We start from the raw sequence: 23,884 nt of genomic DNA on the forward strand, positions 1-23,884 counted from the left end.
AAATCACCTTGCTGGTTAAGTAGAGAATGGCTTAGGGAAGAGAATTGAGGGAGAAACCAGCCAACAGGCTAGGCACTGAAGAGTCCAGGGGTAAGGGGATGTGGTCCTGAAGGAGGGTGGTGACTGAATGAGGAGAGAAAAGGGGGTATATTTGAAATAGGTTATAAAGGCAGAAACAAAAAAACTTCACACCAGATCAGTTATGTAGAGTGAGTGCAAGTAAGGAGTGAGCATGACACCAAGGTTGAGACCCTAGATGACTAGGAGGATGGCATTTCCCTTGACAGTAATTGGAAGTCTTTTAACACGTAGCATTTGAAAGGTAAGTTCAAAAAACATTCACTGAAGCTACAGGAAGTACACTGGTTTGTCAGACCAAGCAAGAAACCATAAAAGGTGAATCCTGACAGTACCAGACCACAGAAGATAGCTATGGAGAGGAGAAGAAAAATAGCAGGTACAGAAAGAAGATGGTGTCAGGGTTGTATAGAAAAGCCACAAGAGGGAAACAACTATTAAGGAGAGAAGAAAAGTAGCCAGGGAAAATCTTAGGGTGAATGGAAGAAATCCTTTGATTGAATATTAATTTTATGTAAAATTAGCAATAATATATAGTCTATACAGTTGATTACTTAGACATTTTTTAAAACTTACCCTTAAAAGGATGAAGATATTTGTTTTTTTTTAAAAAATACATTAAAAATACAACAAACATACATATATATAAAAATATCTTCTGAAATATGTCTTGGGATCAGTTCAGATGCAACCCAATCTTCTACACCGTCTGTATGTGTAGCATTAGTGCTACATAATGAGTGAGAATTGATGTTCATGAGTATAACTTTGAAACCTTGTGTTTAGCAAAATGCTGAATCATCAGAAAAGAAAGATCAGTTAATATTCAGCGAACAGCATTTTTTAAGGCAGGAAAGTATACTAGTATATATTACTATAATCTTTTAAGAAGGGTTGACATTTTAAAAAAAGATTGGTAGTGCTTAAAGAAGTAACCAACATTAAATCATAAGATTCCTTTCGATTATTCCTTTCCTTGAGTATTCTGGTCAGTCAAAATTCTACTTAACATAAAAACTAGTCTAAACTTCATTTTTCTATTAGAGGTTAAAATAAAACTAATTTTAATGCTATCATAATTAGACATTGTTAAAAATTATCTTTCATATTCGTACAAGTGATAGAAATTGAAGAAAAACCCCAGAAACATATAGAATAAGCATAAAACATTAAAATCGTTAAAAGTAAAGAAGTCTAGTTGAGACTTCTCATGGCTAGTTAAGGCTCTCATGGCCTTGTGACTGAATCACAGTGATGATTGACTTCAACCTACACTGAACAGGAATCTTCTCTACCATGACTCCAATAAATAGTAATCCAACTTCTTGAAAACCTCCATCCCACTCACTGTATGACACTTCTGGCTGGTCATCTTGGCCTCTCAGCTCACTTTCTTCTTATGTAAAATTTGGGAGTTGAAATAGGGGTCTCTGCAGTCTCTTCCAGCTCTAGATCTTGGAATCCATAATCTTATGACTCACAGATAGGCAGGTCAGACTTCATTTAAGCCTAGATATTCTTTAAAAGAATGTACATAAATATGTAAATTTTTAAAAGTGTGGAATTGGAGTGTAGTTTTGTGAAAAAAAATTTCCAATAATTTCATTCTCTTGTTGTTTGCAAAGAAATTATTTCACTTAGCTTAGTGATAGTTGGAATTGACAGAATGAGAGGGTTTTTAAAAATAAGTTAATTTAGTTTATGTGTAGAACCATCTTTCTGGTAACTTTTATGTCCCTCTCCTAAAAACTAGTTTCCGTTATCGGGATGTGTAACTGATGTGTTTGAACCATCTCCATGTTTCTAGCTATCCAACTAAAATTTTTATTTTCTTTCATCATATAATTTAACTCAAATATTTTCTTTTTCACTGTTTTCCCATAGATGTATTCGGCACAAAAATGATTGGGGAGCTCTTATTTTAGTTGATGATCGCTTCAGGAGCAACCCAGATCGATATATATCTGGTAAGAGGCTCACTTGACAGTATAATAGAATTAATAATAATGTTTATTATTTAAGGGTGTCTGTTTAAAGAAACATTTGTTGAGGTTGGAACTCCCAGATCAATATTAAAATGTTGTATAAAACATAAAAATGTTTGAAAATCCATTCTTTTCATAAAAGTTGATATCATAAGCAAGTAATTAGAGGAGCATGAAAAATATCGCCTATAAGATCTATGAATAAGGGAAGAGTTTATGACTAAACAAAAGATAGAGAGGATCACATGAAATAAAAATAGATAATTTTAATTAAATGAAAGTAAAAAGATTTTGCACAGACAAAACTAATGCAGCCAAAATTAGAAGGAATGCAAGAAACTTGGGGAGAAGGATATATATAGCAAGTTTCCCTGCTAAAGACCTCATTTCTCAGAAATATATGAAACTGAGCCACATGTATAAAAATAAGAACCATTCCCCAAATGATCAAAGTATAGGAACAGGTACTTTTCAGAAGAAGAAATTAAACCATAATTAAAGAAATTAAACCATATAATGGTTAGATGAAAAGATGTTCTAAAGCACTTTTGATTAGATAAATGCAAATTAAAACAACTCTGAGGTAGCACTTCACACCTATCAGACTGACTAGCATGACAGAAAAGGAAAATTATAAATACTAAAGGTTTTTGAAAAAATAAGAACATTAATACGCTGTTGGTGCTGTTTCGAACTGGTCTAAGCTTTCTGGAGAACAATTTGGAACTACGCCCAAAGGGCTATAAAATCTTGCATACTCTTTGACCCAACAATATTAGATCTGTATCCCAAAAAGAACAAAGAAAAAGGAAAGGGTCCTATATGTCCAGAAATGTTTATGGCATCTCTTTCTGTGGTAGCAAAGAATTAGAAATGGAGGGAAAGCCCATAAATTGAGGAATGGCTGAACAAGTTGTGGCATATGAAATGAAGAGCAGTAAGGTTTCAGAAAAACCTAGGAAGATAGATATTAACTGATGCAGAGTCAAGTGAGCAGTCAGAAGAATATTTTACACAGTAATAGCAATCTTGTAACAAAAAGCAACTTTGAAAGACTTAGCTACTTTGATCGAGACAATGATTGAAGACGGTTCCAAAGGATCTGTGAGGAAAATTTTCTCTACCTCCAGAGAGAGAACTGATGAGCTCTGAGTGCAGATCAAAGTTCTTTTCACTTTCACGATGTTTTCCTGCTTTTTCTTATTTGTTTTTTGCAATATGGCTGAGATGGAAATAAGTTTTCTATGAAAAAGAAAATCCAGTCTTTTAAACATCATCTATTTCTGAAAACATTTTTGTGAGAGTACTAGTACTTGTTAACACATCTTAGATCAGGTCATCTCTCTAGAGCTTTTCAGGATCTGAAGATATGATAAACTCATAGAGGATTGATAGGTCCCAGATTGGTGAGTTTTCCCTATAACTGAGGCTTGCTTCTTTAACTGACAAAACTTTTTCTATTTTAGATAGTTTTATGGAAATTTTTTTCAAATAGATTACATACTTTCGACCTTTTTTTTTTTTTTTTAATGACTCAGGGTCGTGATTATTATTATGGATCAGGCCTAACCTAGGCCAGTCCAGTAATTTAGACTTAAGGGTTAAAATGCAATGAGGCACACTCATGGACCATAAAATGCAACCAAGATAATTTTAGTAATCACAATTAAGAGCATATAACTTCTAATTAAAAAGCATATAGAAATTATATTCTCCTCAGTCTTCAGTCACCAGGTCAGGAACGCAGAAAAAAGTTCTCCTCGAACAGTTGGAGCTCAGGAATAGCCTCTGAAACAATTCCTCCCTGGTCTTGGCCTCTTATAAGTCAAGAAGTAAAAGAAAACCTATTGAGTACCCTCCTTAAGCTACCAGCCAAAAACCATGCCCTAGATAAGGGCATCAGTGGATCAGAACTTCCAAAGCAAAAGGGGAGTAAGATGGAAAAGGAGAAAGGGGAAAGTAGGGGAAGAGATCTGGATTGAACAAAGGCAGAAGCCTCAGAGGCCCCTCCCCTGCCACAGCCCCAGTGTCTTACACTTGGGGCCCTCACAAAACAAACACAGTTCCTACTCCAATTGTAAACATCAGTTATTATGCTTTGCTGAGATATCGGAGACGCTCTGAGGTTACTGAGAGGTGTTGGACAAATACTGACCACTATACGAAATGACCCCAGACGGCTGTGATTTCTTTTAGTTCTTATATGTGCTTGTGTCCTGTCAAACTGTTAGCTGTCACTTCTTACTGTTGATAGTGTGCTTGCTTCTAGCACCTTCCCCTCCTAATTTGCCTAATCTGCTTATGGGATAGAAAACAGATAAAAGAATCTGTTAAAATTGTATATAAAACAAGTGATGATCTGAAGAGCCATTAGATAAAGTACACAGGCACAGACTGTGACATATTTTATCTCCTCAACGAATATTTGTATTCCTTTCTGTGATTTCCAGAACATTCTGTGTAATAAAATTGCTGAGAAGGTGGCCTTTGTTTAGAGGTATAACTATAGTTTAGAAAGAAAAAAGGTGCTATATGTCCAGGAGGTGGGATGTAAGTTGAATGGAAGACAAGGGTTTTTTTGGGTTTGCTTTTTTTTTTTTTTTTGAGAGTAGAGCTACACAGGGGCAGCTAGGTGGAGAGAGAGAGAGGGAGAGAGAGAGTGTTCATGTCAAACTCTATATTTTCTTGGCAAAGATACTGGAGTAGTTTGCGATTTCCTTCTCTGGTTAATTTTAAAGATGAGGAAACTAAGGCAAACAGGGTTAAGTGATGTGCCCAAAGTCATGCAACTAGTAAGTGTCTGAGGCTAGATTTGAACTCAGATCTTCCTGACCCCAGGCCTAGTGTTTTATCCACTGCACCACTTAGCTGCCCAACTTCAGTCACATGGTTTAGTCATTTTTCAGTCATGTCTGACTCTTCATGCCCCCATTTGAGGTTTTCTTGGCAGAGTGGCTTTCTATTTTCATCTCCAGCTCATTTTCCAGATGATGAAACTGAGGCAAACAGAATTAAGTGACTTGCCCAAGGTCATAGCTAGAAAGCTAGTTTGAAGCAGAGTTTGAACTCACCAAGATGAATCTTCCAGACTGTGTGCTATACACTGTGCCACTTAGCTGTCCCCAAACATCAGTCAGAGCATGTTAAAGAAATTTTATTGTTACCTCTTTTCAGATCATTCATTTTCAAATATAACCCTTTCCAAATATAATCCATTTCTAATTCTATCCATTGCATTCCAAATACAGTCCAGTTCTAATAGAATTCCAAATATAACACTTCTTCCCCAGAGAGCATTCTCTTGTAATAAAGATTTGATCAAGAAAAAGGGAAAAAGTTCAACAAAATCAGCCAGTGCATTGACCTCATCTAATAGTATATGCAGGATATTCCACATTCACGGTCCTGTCCCCCATCTCTGCAGGGAAGAGGTAGAGATGCCTACATCCAACTCTTCCAAGTATGCCCAAGTATGGTCATTTAATTGCACAGCTTTCAATTTAATTTTATTAGTCTTTCTGCTTACATTGTTACAGTTCTATTTCCTGATTTTGCTTACCTCAACTCTGCATCATTTCAAATAAGTCTTAACATTTTTCTGAATTCTTCATATTCATTGCTTCTCATAGTAAAGTAATAATTCATTACTTTCATGTACTACAATTTGTTCAGCCAGTCCCCCATCAGTGGAGACCTACTTTATTTCTAGTTCTTTGTTATCACAAAAGGGCTACAGTGAATATTTTGGTAAATATGAGGCTTTTATTTCTGTTTGACCTCCTTGGAGGTACATACCTAGCTGTGGAATGTCTGGGTCAAAGAACATTCAAATCACTTTTTTCAAAGCATAATTCTAATTACTTTCCAGTATATTTGGACAGGCTTACAGGTCTACCAATATTATAGTCACAGAATTTTTAATTAATATTCAAACTGACTTATTGCCCATGATGTTTTAAAAAGTAACCACTTTTAATATCAGGCTGAGGAATAGATAACTAAAGGCAGATAAATAGCTGTTAAATGCCAATATCTCGTCAGCAGGTGGAGCTCAGATTCCTTTATATTTCTAAATATAAACAAGAGCTTTAGACAAAGAACAAGACCGACTTTGCTTACAGAAAGCTAGAGCTGAAGAAGCAGCATATACAAATGCATTTAAGTTGGAAGAATTTAAAATTTCTCCACAGTACTGTCCTTTCTAAAAATAAAAACATAAAGGATATAGAAAGGAAACTCCCCTTTTTAGTCTTACAAATTTCTTTATTTAAAATATAAGATCAACTTACATTTTTAGCCCATGGCTTAAGTTTATCATAAGGAAAACTGAATTGCATCACTTTATATTATCTCTGAGAATTTTTTTTTACTTTTCTCAGGCACAGAAAGCCTGTTAAAAAAAACTGTCAGATGTATAGAGGGTTCTACATGCACAGATTGAGAGCTGTCAGGGACCCGAGAAATCATGTAGTCCAACATCCCCCAATCCCACTGCCTTTTATAGATGAGGAAACGGATGCTAAAAGGTTATTACTTACTCAAGGCAACACAGATGGTACTGGGCGATGACTCAATTACAGATTTCTAGAGTGGTTATGGCAGAACCAGACATTTACTTTTCTGCTGTGCCACAACATCTTTGTTTTCTTTTCATGTCTCAGGAATGCCAACACGGTGATAATAATAATATTAATAGCTAGCATTTATATAGTGCCTACTATGTGCTAGGGGTAGCTAGGTGGTGCAGTGGATAGAAAACTGGGTTTGGAGTCAAGGAGATCCAGTTCAAATGCGGCCTCATACACTTGCTGGGTGTGCAATGCTGGGGAAGTCACTTAACCCCCGTTTGCCTCAGTTGCTTATCTGCAAAAATGGGTATACGCTGCAGAAGGGAAGGGTAAACCACTTCCATGTCTTTGCCAAGAAAACCCCATGAACAAAAGTCCATAGGGTCACAGAGTCAGACATGATTGAGCAACATGTGCTAGACACTGCTAAGTACTTTATAAAACACTGTCTTATTTGATCTTCATAGCAGTCCTGTGAGGTGGGTGCTATTTATTACTAACCCCATTTTACAGTTGAGGAAATTGAGGCAAACAGAGGTTAAGTTACTTGCCCAGGGTCATACAAGTACTAAGTGTCTGAGCTCAGATTTGAACTCAAATCTTTCTGACTCCAGGACCAGCTTTCTACCTGACTGCCTTGAAACAAATTCTGTATGCTGGCTAATTGATGTTTGAGTTCAATTTTCCTAGCACATTAAGCATTGATAGAAAAATTAAAGCAAAAAAGTTGAAGGAAAATTTGAAGCCAAAGGAAAATGGAATAATATATAGCCAAGATCATCTTTTAGTAAGTTTGGTTTAAACTTCCCCTGGATTTGGAATATCATAGTGATTTTTCAAAAGACTGTACCCCAAAGGCAGTATTGCTGTCTTTTTTACATATCCAAAGATCTAATTCTATATGAAATATCACCTTGTTAAACCTGTATTGTGATGGTATACATTCATGTTTATTACAGGGATTTATTTATATCACTGGCAAAAATCACTTCTCCCCAAACTAACCATACTTGGCAGAAATTTTTGATATAAAATGGTTGGACCATAAAGCTATGTTAATTTTGACACTCCTGCAGATTTATAAAGGTTTTCAATTGTATTTGGAAGAAAAGTAGTGACAAAACTAATGAAAATATGGAATCTTGATTTGATCTCTGTGAATAAGATAGGTACTGCAGTGGATATAGTGTTGAACTGGGAGATAGCAAGTTCTGAGTTCAAATCCTGCTTTAGCCACTTGGTAGTTGTATAGTCCTAGACAAGTGACAACTTCTCCCAGCCTCAGTTTCCTTGTATGTAGAATGCAGATTGTAATGCCACTTGTCTTACAGGATTTTTATAAGAATAAAATGAAACCACATGCATAAAATGTATCACAAAGCATTATATAAGTGCTAGTTATCATGAACAACAATGATTTGATTTACTTACTTGGGTGGAGGAGACAGTGTTGACCGTGTTCGCCCCTCTCCCCACCCCTAGTTTCTCCAAATAATAAGAGGCAACTTTTATCTGTGTAATAATTTATCTTTTCTGAAATAAAACATGCTGAACTCCTATGAAGCAAAATACGCTATTTTAAAAGAATTGAAGACTTCATTTCATGTTTCTTCTGAAAGTATAATCAAGGCATCTAAGCAATGTGATATTATAACATGGTTATCCTCTCTGGGTTTGCTTTTTCCTAGGACTTTCCAAATGGGTTCGGCAACAGATTAAGCACCATGAAACCTTTGAGAGTGCGTTGGAGTCCTTGGCTGCATTTTCTAAAAAGCATCAAAAAGTCATTGGTGTGTCAACCCCAAAGAGTAATGAGTCTGCACAAGAAGTGACCTGTTTAAAGGATGAGTCCTCGACATCTTTATTAGAATCAACAATTCACCTATCACCAAATGTTCTTGAAGAAGATGAAAGGAAGCCTTTTGTCCAGGAACTTCAGGATCCTATGATGGCTGTGGAGATCAATCTACATAGTCACCCGAGTAACATCACCACAGCGAAGAATAAAAGTATGTGTCATGAAATCCTAGCATTAGAGCTTGGAGGTCTTTTATAAATCAAGAAACTGAGGCCCTGAAAGATTGAGAGATCTGTCTTAAGGTTGCATAGCTAGTATCTGACAGAGTCCAAGAGTCAAGCCAAGTCTTCTGACCCCTAGTTCATTAGTCTTTCTACACTCTAGGACGTTGCTCATTCTAAAGAGAAACACCTATTTCATCTTAATAAGAGAGGATCTGATTAGACAACAGTTTATCTAAAAATGATACAATGATTTTAGTGGATTGCAAGTTTATTTTGAGTCATTAGTGTAAAATGACAGCCAGAAAACTAAATGTGATCTAGGGCCTCATAGCTTCTAGGAATAAAGAGATGATCACTTCATTGTCCTCTTCTCTGGTCAGACCATAGCTGGAGTATTATGTTCAGTTGTCAGTGTCACAATTTAGGAAGGATAGTAGATAAACTAGAGAGTGTCTAGAGGAGGGTAACCAGGAGGGTGAAGGGCCTTGAGTGCCCTTATTATATGAGGATCAATTGAAGGCACTGGAGATGCTTAGCCTGCAGAGAGAAGACTCAGAGAGAACTTGAGAACTGTTTTCAAGTATCTGAAGGGCTCTCATGTGGAAAAGGGATTAGACTTACTCTATTTGATCCCAGGGACAATAGATATAGTTTGCAAAGAAACAAATTTAGGCTTGATATCAGGAAAAACCTTTCTAGTAATTAGATGTGTCCAAAAGTGGAATGGCCTACCGAAGGAGGTAGTGGGCACTCCTTCATTAGAGGTTATCAGACAAAAGCTGAATGACTTCTTGTTGGGAATGATCTGGGGCAGTGGAAGGTGGGGAAGATTCATTTCTAGGTATAGGTTAGGCTGGATAGCCACTGAGATGTATCAGCTCTAAAATTCCATGATACATGGATTCTGAGTGGTGAATTGTTCCAGTTGATAAAAGTCCTATCTTCATGATGGTAAGTTAGAAAAACAATGGGATTTATCATTGTAGTCACTTTCTGTAGCATGGTTCTTAACCAGTATTGCCAAATCCTTCCTTTCTGTCCTTCCTTTCCATTGCCACTACATCCATTTTGGGTCCTCATTAACCTTTGCCTAGATGATAGCATTAGCAATCATCATTTCTCTGAAGTCATGGTCTTCATTGAAAACAAAGGACGAACACAGACCTGCAAGTAGACCCAGCTGCCTGAATGGGAATCCAGCTAGCTGGATAACTCAGCTCATCCGCTCCCTTCTTCCTGCCCTCCCCCGCCCTTCCCTTTCTCCTTTCCAAAGGAAGGTAAATTTGGATATCCAGAGCACACTCGGTTAACTTGGGGTTTATGGGCCAGATTACTTTCTTCCTTCCTTCCTCTCTTTTTCTCTTTCTTTCCCAAAACCTTAAACCTAGTGCCCTCTGATGCCCATATGTTGCACAACAATAGGTCCCTGCCCAAATTCCACTTAATGTCTCTTTTTGAGACCCTCCTGGCTTCAGAGTGATTATCAATAGTAACTGTGGCTCTTTCCCTCCCAACTTGATTTACTTGTTTTTTTCTTTTGCTCGTTAAAGGGGCCATTTCCTGATTACTTCTTAAAGAGGCCTATTCACTGAATGGGTGTTACTTCACTCTAAATGAATACCGGAATAGGCCAAAGGTCTCTCCTTTCATCCTGGGCCATCTCCAGTCATCCTGATGAATATCTGGTCACTAGACGCAGATAGCTCAGGAGGGGAAAGTCAGGCTGGTGACTTTGCACAGCCCACTCTCAGTCAAAACAAAGTCAAGTGCAAGTCATGTCATCATTTCTCTGATGGCATGGTCTTCTTTGGAAACAAAAGACGAACACAGACAGATAGCAGTAGCCCACTAACTAGTCTCTTATCCATCCTTCCCACCATATCTAAGTAATCTTCCTACTGTACAACTTTAATCACATAACTCTCTTTTAAAAAACCTTCAGAGGCTACTTATCGCCTCCCAAATAAAGCACATCACTCTTCCCAACATTCAAAGCCTTCTACAATTTGGCTCCAACCTACCTTTCCAGTTTGAATTTGTACCATTCTCCTTCATGTGCTCTCTAGATCAGCCAAACTGTACTATTTATCCACCTGTCTTTTACTGTCTTTGTGTCTTTACTCTATACCCTCCCACACAGGAGAAGTGCTTCCTCTCCCCACTCCCCACTATCTCTACCTATTAAAGCACCTCTCTTTCTTCAGGATTTTTCCTCCTTCTTGAACTCTTCCCTGATCTTTTCCTTCTTCACATTTCTCATGACACATTATGTGGCAAACAGTATGTAGGAAGTTATATGTAGCAAATTATGCCAAAGTATTATATGGCAAATAGTATATGAGAAGAACACTGAGCTTGTAGTCGTAAGATTAAATCTCAGCTTTACGCCTTATCCATTTGACCTTGGAAATGTCACTTAACCTTTGGACCTTTGTTTCCTAATTTGGAAAGTGAAAGAATTGTGCTAAATCACCTTTAAGGTTGCTTTCCAGCTTAAATTTTATTATTCTTTTTACTTCTGCTTTGGGCATCCCAAATTCTGCCTTGTATTATAGTTATTTGTGTAATCTTTATTTTTGTTAATATAGCCTACTAACTAAACTTAGTAAATTAGGATATCTATGTCCTAATTTACTCGTATCTTAAATAGAAAACATTGGATTGCCAATCAGGAGACAGTCCTGACTCCGACAGTGATAAACTATGAATTTAGGCAGGATACTTCTTTTCTCTGGACCTCTATAAGATGAATAGCTGGTCTTTAATTTTATCTGCCTTTGATTCTCTGTTAACTATCTAGCTTTTTGTTATCTGTGTATAAAATATGATCATCTTAATATAGTAATGATCAGGATAAGGAAAGGGAAGAAATTAAAATGATCTTTTTTCTTAATGTTCACAGATGATTCATTATTGTTGGAGTATTCTCCACACAAAATGAAGAGGGAAAAATATTTAATATCAAGATCCACAAGTCCAACCTTCAGTAAACAAACAGAAAGGAATGGCTGTCTCGATTCTAACTCTGTGAAGAAATATTTTACCCCTAAGTCACTGTCTTCCACACAGAACCATGACATCAATACTTTCCCTTCCACGAATGAAAAGAGGGAAAGTACAGTTGGTTTGTCTCTCACTAATAGAAGCCAGTCTTCATCCCTGTCAGGAAGCATACCATTTGGCCCAGGCCCACATTCAGAAACCATTACTTCATCAATAAAAAGGACCAATGATGTTAGTGAAAAAGATCCTGCTGAACAGCTACTGTACCCTGAAGAAACCCTGGCTCGAGACATTGATCTGAGTCCTGTATGTGTAGTAGCTGAATTTTCTAATGTAAATGTAGAAATTGAAACAACAGAAGAAGATGAATCTGTCTATTTCACACCGGAACTTTATGATGATACAGAATCAGATACAGAGGAAAATGAAGAGCTACCAGAAACCGATGGAATAAATCAAAGGACAGAGAATTCAAATTGCATTATAGCAGAAAACCTTTTGGAAATTGATAGTACCAATTCAGATCGCATAGACGTGACACTGAATAGAATCGTGCAAAATGAACATAAAGTGGACAACATTAGTGATAATGTAAAGGCAGCTAATGTACATGAGCAGGAGCTGGAGGGAACTCAGGAAATGGACACCATAGGTAACAGTAGCACATGACATTTAAGATTTCTGGACCAAACTTCAGTTTAAATGGTTAATTACTCTGCCTCTGATGAATGATACAGATGCTTCCAAAAAACAGTAGGCAGCCTCATTTTCAAGCTAAGTTTTCATCACTGTTTAAAACAGCATCCTATTTTGTAAACTCTTATTTTCTATTTGAAAGTGCATATTATGCTGTTCTCCAGTTTGTTTTTTGAGGTGATGCACACAAAATAGTTTCTTCTAGAAAATCTTTCTTATCAAAATAGATACCATATTTAACATGGGAAAGAATTGGTGGGCTTTCTTAGGCTGCCTCCAATTTTACTTTAGCAATAAAATCTTGTCATCCCCTTCTCTTATTTCATATTTACATGCACAGTTCAGGGAGTACCTCTATCATGGATGTCAGTCCTGATTCACTTGTTAATTTTGCCACATATCATGTAATGGTAATCTAGTATTTCCTTGAGCAGCTGCTTTAAAGTTCTTATCAAATTCTTTTGCCAGCTTGTGATAAATTTTAAATAGCAGTTAAGGTACTGCGTGTACTTTTAATTAAAGCCTCTTTTACCCTTTTTGCATGATAAGCTGAAACCAATAGAATTTGTAAACAAACTTCTGTAAAATCAGTTAGAGCCAAATGACCTACACTGACTTGTTCAGGCAGGCTGAGAAATGAGCCTAAAGATGAGAGTACAATTGAAATGTGCCCCCTTGTGGCCCTTTCCACATATAGTCTGTTATTTTCTGTGGCCCTCGTTTGCAATAATCCAAAAACGTTTATGAATGAGCATTTTATTCTTCATCAAAAAAAGTTATTGAAAAGTATGTTTTGCTATATCATCATTCTGTAAACACACTGACTTTTTTTTTAAAAGTATTCTTTCATTGGATAGATGCCAATCATAGGATTTAGATTGTGTCAGGACCATAAAGATCATCTGGTCCGGGACCCCTCATTTTAAAGATGAGGAACTGAGGATGAGTGACTCTCAGGGATCAGCCCAAGCCCACACAAGTGTTAAGTTCCAGAGCTGGGATTTAGACCAGGTTCTTTTGGTTCCAAATCCACTGAGTTTTCCACTCATCACTGAAACTGATCGTTTCAGATCATGTTTGTGTTTTTCAACAGTTTACAGAGCAGGAAACCAGCAGATTTCTTATCAAGTAATATGAAGTTATACATAACAGATTTAAGCATAGTTCAAAGAGATTTAGTTTTATTATTCACCAATTAAAGGTTTTAGATTCCCAAAATAATTCCTCTTGGTACCCTGCCTTTTCCTTATGTATCATTGACAATTGACTATAAACAATGGATTGAAAGTAATTTTTGTAATCATAGGATCATAATTTTTTAGAACTGAAAGTCTTCTCAGACCTAATCCAATCCCATCATTTTACAGATGAGGACCCTGAGACACAGTTAAGTGACTTGCCTAGGTCATATAGGAAGAAATTGCAGAGATGAGATTTGAACACAGGTCCACCAACTCACATCCCTGTAACCTTTCCACTCTACTAAATAAGTTAATATACGTTAAGCTTTGAAAAACTTTAAGCACAAGTTACTTCTCTTTGAGCCCTTTTCCACATTTGTAAAATGAGGGATTTGAACTCAATTATCTCTGTATTCTTTTCTAGCTGTCATATTCAGTTCATCAGACGCTTATTAAGAATATACTTTATTGGGTGCAAAAAAAATGTCATGTTTTGTTGATATTCTACTGGGAGTCAATTTGAATTGTATTTTCTTAAAAAACAAATATACTCAAGCTTATAGTCCACATTAATCTTGTCCCAGTCAGAACAGAGCCTGATGTAAACTGTCCCTTATCCCAGTAATGCTGCCTTTGCTCAAAGTTTGCTGGGATCTCCTCTTTGGGAATTGCCTTTGAGCTGGTTTAGGAGACACACAAAATCAGTCCCATTGCATTGGTGCTCATTCTTGACCCCAAGCAAAAATTTAATCACTGATCTCCTTTAACAGATGATTAAGTAACTTGGGGCTGCTCCTCCCTCCCCCCCCCCCCATGAAAATTTTCCATCTTAGAGAATATGTGCCCATAGGCTTATTAAGGCAGTTCCAAAAGAGAAGTTCTGACTACTTATGGAGCAATGAAGGCCCTTGGAGAACCAGCGTACGTACTGGCTGCTAAGGCGACTCCTTTACCTGGGACATCACTCTTTTGAAAGTATAATGCAGGTATCCTTATTGAAAAACAATCACATTGCTTTGTAGTTATGCCTTATAATGATCATAAAGTCATCGAAATTAGAGAAAGAAAGGACCCTGAAAATCAACTAGTACCAACTCCTCACCTTATAGATGTGATGTGATCCAGGGTCAGTTCCTAGACCAGCTGGAATTTGAATCCAAACCTCCTGACTGAGTCAGGAGTCTGCACTGCGCCATGCTGCATGCAGATCATAGTGAGGGCATTTGTAGCAAGCTTGTAAAAACGTCATCACCATTCGTGGGGTCCTAGAACTTAGACCTTGAAGAGGCCTTGCTACTGATTGCATGCTTTCACTTATCTAAAACTCCATATGTGAAATATATGGACTTTCAAAATTGCTAAATTAGTCTCAGATTATTTGCCATTATAAAGGACTCTTGACTTGCAGATAGAATTACACAGGATTCCTTTAAAAGAGAACATTTAAAACATGATTTAAATAACAAGAATTTGACTGGCATGCAGCTCTGACCAAATAAATATTAAGGAAAGTGATATACACTTTTTACAGGGGAAAGAGCACTAAACTTGAAAGTCTCAGTTCCTACATTTGAATCACAGTTCTGCTACATAATACCTATGTGTGAGTTACCTTCAGCTAGTTACCTATCATCTCTGGCTGGGCCTTACCTTCTTCATCTATAAAATGGAGTGAATTGGACAAGATGACCTGTAAGGTCACTTCCAGCACAGCTCTAGATCTGTGATTATCCTGGCTTTGCTTAAAGACCTGCATCTATTCTTTAATAACCAGTCTCTAAATAAAAGCAACAATCCTGACTCTCACTTGGTTTCTATATATTATTCATTACTCCACAATCTGACAAGTTGTAGTAGTTGTGAAATGTGATTGACAAAAAAATTCCAAATGTTGGTAAATCATGCAGCTCCTTTATTATGATACCTCTTGGAGCTATTTCTCTTATTTAGGTTGCTGCTTTTTTGTGGGGTGGGATAAGGGAGTTAGTTTTTGTGGTATTAAGCACAATTTTTAGACCCCCAAATGTTTAAATAAGATAGTGTTATCTTACATGTGTATATGTGTTATAACAATATCTTATATAAGCATTGTTATGAGGGATATACAGTTTATACTGGTAAACATAGGCCTTTTTTGTATGGTCCTGAGGGTCCTTCTTGCCATCTTCTATAGATCTGAAAGATTAAAACTGAAAAATTCAGTGGTTGAAATAAAGCAGTTAGCCAAGTATATTAGAAAGGGTTGTTCTTTTACTCTTTAAATAGCACCAAGAAAGCAAATGCTGCCTAACCTATAATAAGAGAAAGAATAGCTTTTATTGAGGATACGTAATTGCGTTGTAAATTACATGCAAATTATAGCTATTGGAAGACAGGCTGATTTATTTTAGAGTGATATACGAGATATATAAGATAAAATAGTTGTTTTTTCAGATAAATTACACCCTATATACTCATTATGTGTAAAGTAACCATTTGATCCTGAATTTATTCAAGGTCTGAAAGTATTTAGAACATACAGACAAAGAACACGGAAAGCTGTCCGTTGGAGAAAGGGCTTCATTCATGGAAGGAAGGTACAATTGTAGAGTAAAAGTTAGATGTCTTAGGGTTGGAATCTTAGGGTAAAACATTATACCAAATTTCTTAGGATATGTCTAAAATAAATAATTATTCTTTTCCTTTTTTTCCTGCTAAATATATTTGATTATTATGAGTTTGAGTTTTTTGTTTGTTTTTGTCATAAGAATTAAGCTTTACTTTTAAATTTTATTCTACACTTGCCCATTAATTCATAAGACATTATTATTATAAGGCTTCTCTAACAGCATGGTTTTTACACGGTATTTTTCTGCAATAAAACACTCAAAATATTCAGTCTTTGAGAAAACATCATAAAGACATCTCATCAAATTGAAGTTGTTTAGTATATGATGACCTCACAAAGTTATTTGTCTTATGCCCATTTAATCCACCAGAGTGATGGTTTTCTTCTTATACTTGATTATCACATTTTTGTTTTCCAGTTCTGTTCAGCCACCCACCTACTTAAAATGTCTTTTAAGCAGAAAGTTCACCTAAACCTACATGAATTTCCGCTTTTTATTTCTTATCCTCTAATCACATTTAACTGTGATAATTTACTAAGTGTGGTTAAATGTATGGAATAAATCAAAAGACAGAGAATTCAAATTACACTATAGCAAAAAAAAAAAAGAAAAAGTACTATAGGAAAGTACTATCAGATGACAAATCCTTAAGAGAAACCCAAAATATGGATCAAATAAGAGCTGAACAGTAAGAAAACCAGTGAAGAGCAATGCTATAGGACATGGATATCTAGGCAAAGGATCCAGGCACACGATCCTCTATCACATAAGATTTTTCTCTATCTACAAAAAATTTGTTTCTTAAGATTTCTTTTGATAGAACCATTAGCTGCTTGGCTTCCTGTGTTAACTACAATGAAGCCTTGTTATAACATCCATGGGGTTTATGCCAGTGGATCACCTTATTGGTGAGACCACCTAATAATGAGGTGCTTTCAGTAACTAAACCCTCTTGGATGGAGTCCAAGACAGTCTACCTTACACTAAATTCCTCTCTGTAACAAACTGTTATAGTCAGATTCCAATGTATTTTGGGAGAGGAAAGGACTGAGAGAAACTTGTGGTTCCCAGAAGCTTAACCTTTGAAAGTGAATGTTGACCTAGATCAGTTTCTCAGAAAGCTGTCGCATGACACTGAGTCTTCCCAAAGGGCTCGATCCACAAAGATGCCTGTCAAAGACTACTCAAAGACCTTCTGAATTCTGTTTTCCTAGTGATCATGGCCCTTTATCTGTTTGCTTATTTTTTTTTTTATTAAAAATAAGACAAATCATGAAGCAAGGGTAGAACATTTGCAAAATAATAAAAATTCTATGGTTGTATTAAAAAAACATGGTGAACATTTATCTGAGTAAATGCTCTTGTCAGTAAGATATAATTGGTCAGAATGTCCTTTATAATAAAGTGCTAAAATGTATTTGAGGCCTCGGTCTTCATTTTAAAAAAGAGTTTTGTTTCTTCAGATTTTTGGTAAATCTTTAATCTAGCCAAATGCTACTTTTTGCTTAGGTGGGAAATAATTTCATGTTGAAATTAATATGAGTTAAAATACCAACCATATTAATTCTAGATAGAATAATGTATTCAGCCAGGTAGATGTGCATTTGTAATGATGATAATGGTGGTATTTCTGCTGCCACCATGGAATTCATGGAAAATGCTGGGATTCAGAAGACTTAGGTTCTACTAACTAGCTTTATGGCATTAGGCAAAAAATTTCTTCATTGTGGGCCTCAGTTTCATCAATTACAAAATGAGAAAATTGGGCAAGGTGAAACGTAATGTCTACTCTGGCACTAAAAGTTTATAATAGCAGACATTTTGCTTTCTCAGATATAGTACATGTTGCAGAATTTAAAGTTCAGTCACTTCATTGACCCCATTTGAGGTTTTCTTGGCAAAGATACTGAAGTAGTTTGCCATTTCCTTCTCCAGCCCATTTTACAGATATGGAAATTGAGGCAGATAGGGTTAAGTGACTTGCCCAGGATCACACAGCTAGTAAGTGTCTGAGGCCAGATTTAAACTCAAGAATATGAGTCTTTCTGATTCCAGGCACAGGACTCTATCCACTGTACCACCTAACTGCCCTGCAGAGTTAAGAGCTTTATGTATGTGTTAGTTACTATTATTACTTTTAACTACATATATATGATACATACATTATCTTCCATACTTCATATACATTTTACATACATGTCATTTGATAATAGCTTCTATTTATATGATAATAGCTTATATGTACAGCTTATAGCTATACATAAGTACATATACACATACATATGTAATATAATACATAATATAATACATATATAATAGCTTATATATATGTATCACTGGATAATTATAAAATACTCCATTTAATTTTTAATACGACTCTGAGGGAGAAAGGACACATTCCCATTTTATGGATGAGGAAGCTGATGGTCAGAAAAAAAGTGTGACTTGCCAAAGGCCACCAATCATTTGTGGGCAGCAGAGCTTAGCTTCAGACCAGACCTCCTGATGCTACATCCTTTGCTTTTTCTGCTACACCTATGTTGATAGAGGGAGTTCTCTTTACCTTTGACATCACAAGTCCAATTTCTGTCCCTATTCATTTTTGTCTCTATCTTCCTTTTTATTTAAAAATTTTTTTTTTAAAAACAGAGATAGGCACCGCACCTTTGATTTTATTGGAAAAGGGAATGCTACCTACCAATGTAGGTCAGCACGTTCTCTGCAATTTATATTCTTGGAAAGTTTCCTAAGACACTGAGAGACTAAGTGATTTGCCCAGGATCACCTAGCCAGTATGTATCAGAAGCAGAATTTGAACCCAGACCTTAATGGCTCTGTGGTCCAGCTCAGTTTGAACATAATGTAATGAGAAGGATTTCTTATGTAGAGAACTTTTCAGTCATACCACTTAGCATCCAAAGCTCACCCACTGATTACAATTAAAATCTTAGGCCTTCCTTTATAAAGTACTGAGTTGTACAATTGGCCTATAATTTATATAAATTAAGATAGATGCTTGCCCCTTCTAGGTGCAATTAGTATTTTTAAAATAAATATGAATTTTAAAGGCATTAAAATTGGGTTCATAACTGTGTCATGGACCTCTTTGTCAGTCTGGTGTAATGTGTTTCTCAGAATAATGTTTTGAAATGCATAAAATAAAGTACGTAGGATTATAAGAGAAACCATTTAGATTGAAATAGAGTTATCAAAAATATGTTTTAAAAGTTAAGAACCCCTGCATTAAATATTGATTCAGATTTGTTGCTTCTTCCATCAGGATGAACCCCTTAAATTTAACTTTAATATTAATTTCAATTAGAATGTCACTTTGATGGAGCTTAATTTTTAACAAATATTATGGTGTTTATATTTTATCGTTAAACATCACCTCTGAAGTTAACATATTAACGTTGTTTGTTGTGAAAGGACACAAGTAACCAGCCTTGCAAGTCAGGACTTTGCTGTATTGCTTGTGGAGCAGAATTATTACCCAAAATGAAAGGTAGGATTTGTGCAAAAGCTTGCTTCATGCTATCCTAATTAACATTTGTTCTTTGGTATCCAAAACACATTCAGGACCAGCTTTCATTACTGCAGCTACTAGGCACTGGGCATATGGAGACAAAAAAAAATGAAACAATCTCAGCTTTCAGGGATTTTGTTAGAGGAGAAATGAACATATATAAGTCAATGTGGAATAGATAAAAATAAATACAAGGTAATTAGATAAAAGGTGGCTAGAGAGGGAGGGATGAGACTGGGGATCTGCAGGTGCTACAGCATGGGTCTCCTCCACAGTCACAGCTATTGAACACAAGAAAAGAACATTCTCTCCACCAACGTACTTGGCACCATCAGATGGCCCGTTGCAAATCGATATGGTTTTATATATGGAAATGAGACATTGAAGTACCTGCATTTCCATCTGCTTTGCCATTGAACCCTAAAGGTTTTTCTATTCTACTTGTAGCCAAAACTTCCACTGTGTGTGGCCTTGCCCCTGTTCAAATGTGAGTTGCTTGTGGGCAGGGACAATTTTGCTCCGCTCATGGTATCCCCCAGCACTTAGCACAGTGCTAAATGCTTAATTATTCTTTTTTCATTCCTCAGGAAAGGCTTTGGGTAGAAGGTGGTCCTTGAGCTGAATCCTGAAGGAAGTAAGAGATACTGTGAGGCAGAGGTGAGGAGGGAGGAACATGTGTGAGGAAATGAGAAAATGCCAATTTGTCTGGACCATAGATTGCAGGAAAAGGAGAAATGTATAATGAGGCTGGAATGGGGCCAGGTTGTGAAAAGCTATAAAAGCCAAACAGAGGAGTTTATATTTTATCCTAGAGACATTTGATTCAGGCCACTGCAGTTTATTGAGTAAGGGAGTGATATGGTTGGATTCACACTTAGGAAAAGTTACTGGCAACATACAAAGAGGTTTTCAGTCTAGTAAGGAGAGACAGCATGAGGAGGAGATAACTAGTATGAAGGGGAGGCTTCATGGAGAAAGTGGCATTTCAGCTGCTGAATGAAGAGTAGTCAGAGGTCAGTCGGCTTATGTGGACCAGAACTTGTAGGAACATCCCTACGAAGATCTAATAGGAAGAAGGGCAATCAGAGGATATGAGGAGAACCATGGAAAGAGGATACCACAGAGGCCAAGGGAGGAGGGCTAGAAGAATATGAGTGGAATAACAGAAGTTGAAGAGGAGGAGAACTGAGGAAAATAAAAAAAGATTTGGCTATGGATAAGAGCAATTTCAGTAGAATGGTGTAAATGAAAGTAAAGTTATAGCACATTAAGGAGTAGGTGGACTACGAAGAAATGAAGGCAGTTAAGCAGACTTCTTTCGAGGAGTGTGATAATGGAGAGAATGGGGAATGATAGGACAATAGATCAGGGAAAAGCAGTAGCAAGGTTTAAAAGAGATTGGGGAAATTTCGGAATCCACTTATTTTTATAATAAAGAATGTTTCAGCTTGCTTTGAAGCTAAAATATAAATAACTTATCAGAGAGTTGAAGTTGGAATAGAGAAGAGGGAAAGTCTGTTTCTAGAATACAAATAAGTTACGCAATTCAAATTCAATGTTATTAAGTTCCTACTATGTGCAAAGTACTGTGGTTTGCCTAAGATAAAATGACTAATTAGTGGCAAAGCTAGAACCAGAACCAAGTTCTGACAAGTGACTTCATGCTCTTTCCATTACACAGCTACTAAAATAATAGTGACCATTATTCAGATGCTATTTTGGCATATTCATTCCAGTTAAAATAATCCTTGGGCTTTGTAACTGGAAAGGATCTTAGAAATTCTCATCCAGCCCAACTTCTCATTTTACAGATGAAGAAACTGGCCCAGTAAGGTGAAATATGTTACCTTAGGTTATACAGTTACTTAGCTGCAAAACTGGGAGCCAAACCCCCAGGTCTTTTGACTCCCCAATCCAGGGCTCTTTCCACTTTACTGCATCAATTGTTTTAATATACTTTAATATTGTAGTTCAGATTAATCTTGTTTCTCTCCATACTGTGTGCCTCCACTAATGGAATGAAGGGGAGGAAGGGGAAGTTAAGAGAGGCTACATTTGAAATAACACATAATTGGATGCCCTAAATTGTGGTCTTAGGTAGATTTGGTTCAATCTTGGAAGCCCCCCCCCAAATCATTCTCTCTTTGACTTCTTTTTCCCCCACCCAAAGTTGCCTCCAAATTTGGCTCCTCTACAGAGCTCCACAGACATATGTAAAAGGGTCTCCAGCTGCCATACCAACACTTAAGATAACAATACATATATCATGTACAGAACAGCCCTTTCTTTCTTCCCTGCCACAGAATATGCAGAAAACACATAAAGGGCTCAAAGTAGCATTTAGATAATCAATACCACCTTTCCCCAGGCTCTCTGATCCTCCACGCTCATTGCACCATCCTGTCATTTTGATTCTTCAGAAAGAAAAGAAACTTGGAGTACCTAGAGGGGCAACCCTCTAACATTCCACTTTGTTTCTCATTCTATATACTCTTTCAGACTTCAGGCCTTACAATACTGCCATGAGGACTTGAATTTCCCCAGAAGGGAAACTAACAAATATATGACAAGAGTTGAGAGCAGAGTCTCAATTTTTGTTACTCCATATTGTAACTTTAGTTCTTTGCTCTTAATCCAACTACTAGGTAGGGGGGAGGGAGTGATAGGAGTGCCAGACATATGTGCTTCTCTTTTCTCTCTAAGACACTGGCACCTCCCAGGAATGCCGTTTATGTAGGAGCCTGGATTCTAGGATCATGCTGCCCAGGAAATGCCTTTCCTTCCCCACCCCCTTTTCGATCTAGAAGGTTGGGATTATCCCATCCCACTACTCAAACCACATGGTTCCCCTCTCCACAGCTGCCATCTTTCAGGCTAAGAGGTTAGGCTACTGTCTCTCCAAGGGCCCAGGGATGAGAGTGTATACATTCCCACATTCCTTTCATGGGAGAGTGGAAAGAGAACTGGATTTCTAGTCCAAGGAGCTGACTTTGAATATACAAAATAATGAAGTCTATTAACAGCCCTTAGCCCTACTGATTTTTTCCTAGACTTTGGCAAGCAGCTCAGCCTGTCACTCATCTAAGCAGCTTGAAGGTAGATGCCACCGCTGGTGATAGAGTCTCATCATAAATTTAACATTGAATGAAGTTCATTATATGATACAAGTCTGTACCTCCTTCATAGAGAGACATCTCAGGAAGGAATGTTTTAATTTGTTTACATCAAGGTGTAAGGCAAACTAATAACCCCCAAGAAATGTCAGTCAACTTGAATGAGTTATACGTACTTAAGTATATAAGACAAGAATAAATGTTAGATTCCTAATGCTGATTACCAGGGAGAAAAAACTGATTACCAGGGACTCTTTCTGTTGGACTATTTCTAGTTAGCTTTGCCATTGGTCTAAGTTGCTTTAGCAATTTGTGATTTCTTCAGTTTGGATACACCATCCCCAACGCAGCCCAGAACCCCTCTGTGCCTTGGTAGGGTTGCTTCAGGAACTACTGCTAGGTGGCCAACCAGGAGATGAAGCTCTCCTAGTGTATACACTATATGTGCAAGTTGTGACTGCTCTGTATCTTCTCATCCTCTGTGACTCTCATCTGTCTTTTCTCATAAATCCTTCATAAAAGATCGACCCAATACCTGGGATGACCTTCTTCAAATTTAATATCTAAGGGCCCCGAATGTACCACTTGGCATAAGGTTATATATGAAGAAACTGGGATGCAGAGAGATTGGATGATTGGAGATACAAAGAAAAAGCAAGAGACGGCCCTGCTCTCAAACAGCTCACTATCTAATGGCGGAGACGACACGTAAACAACTATATCTGAACAAGATGTACGGAATGAATTGGGGATAATCACCAGAGCGGAGACACCAGCATTAAGGGTAGAGGTTTCCTATATACAGAAGAGGGCATTTTAGTTGGAACTTGACAGAGGCCAGGAGATGGAGATGAGAAGAGAGAGCATTGTAGGTCCCCCAAAATGCAAGCAGGAGATGGAGTGTCTTGTTTAAGGCACAGCAAGGGAGTCACTGTCTCTGCATGGGAGTGAAGGGAAATAAGGTGAAAGAGGACTGGAAAGGACCTAAAGGACCAGGTTATGGTTGGCTTTAAAAACCAACCAGAGGACTTTATTTGATCATGGAGGTCCTAGGGAGTCAGTGAATGGGGAGGCAGTGGTGATGGGAAAGGGTGACTGTGACA

At 37.1% G+C, this 23,884-nt stretch overlaps 1 protein-coding gene across 3 annotated transcripts in view; it reads left to right on the forward strand.

Moving 5' to 3' along the window:
- The window catches only part of BRIP1 (BRCA1 interacting DNA helicase 1), a 237,501-nt gene that overhangs the window by 205,506 nt on the left and 8,111 nt on the right, over window positions 1–23,884 (forward strand). The window contains exons 18-22 of one of the 3 annotated variants that reach the window (XM_072646908.1): window positions 1,963–2,045; window positions 8,320–8,640; window positions 11,556–12,308; window positions 16,030–16,109; window positions 19,572–20,021. In XM_072646908.1, the coding sequence (XP_072503009.1) occupies window positions 1,963–2,045; window positions 8,320–8,640; window positions 11,556–12,308; window positions 16,030–16,109; window positions 19,572–19,685 (1,351 nt within the window). In that variant the 3' untranslated portion in view covers window positions 19,686–20,021. Of the gene's footprint in view, window positions 1–1,962; window positions 2,046–8,319; window positions 8,641–11,555; window positions 12,309–16,029; window positions 17,558–19,571; window positions 20,022–23,884 lie in introns of those variants that run through there. The other 2 variants (XM_072646910.1, XM_072646909.1) reach the window with 2 other exon arrangements.

Source organism: Notamacropus eugenii, chromosome 2 (genome assembly GCF_028372415.1).
Source record: "Notamacropus eugenii isolate mMacEug1 chromosome 2, mMacEug1.pri_v2, whole genome shotgun sequence".
NCBI classification, from domain to species: Eukaryota; Metazoa; Chordata; class Mammalia; order Diprotodontia; family Macropodidae; genus Notamacropus; species Notamacropus eugenii.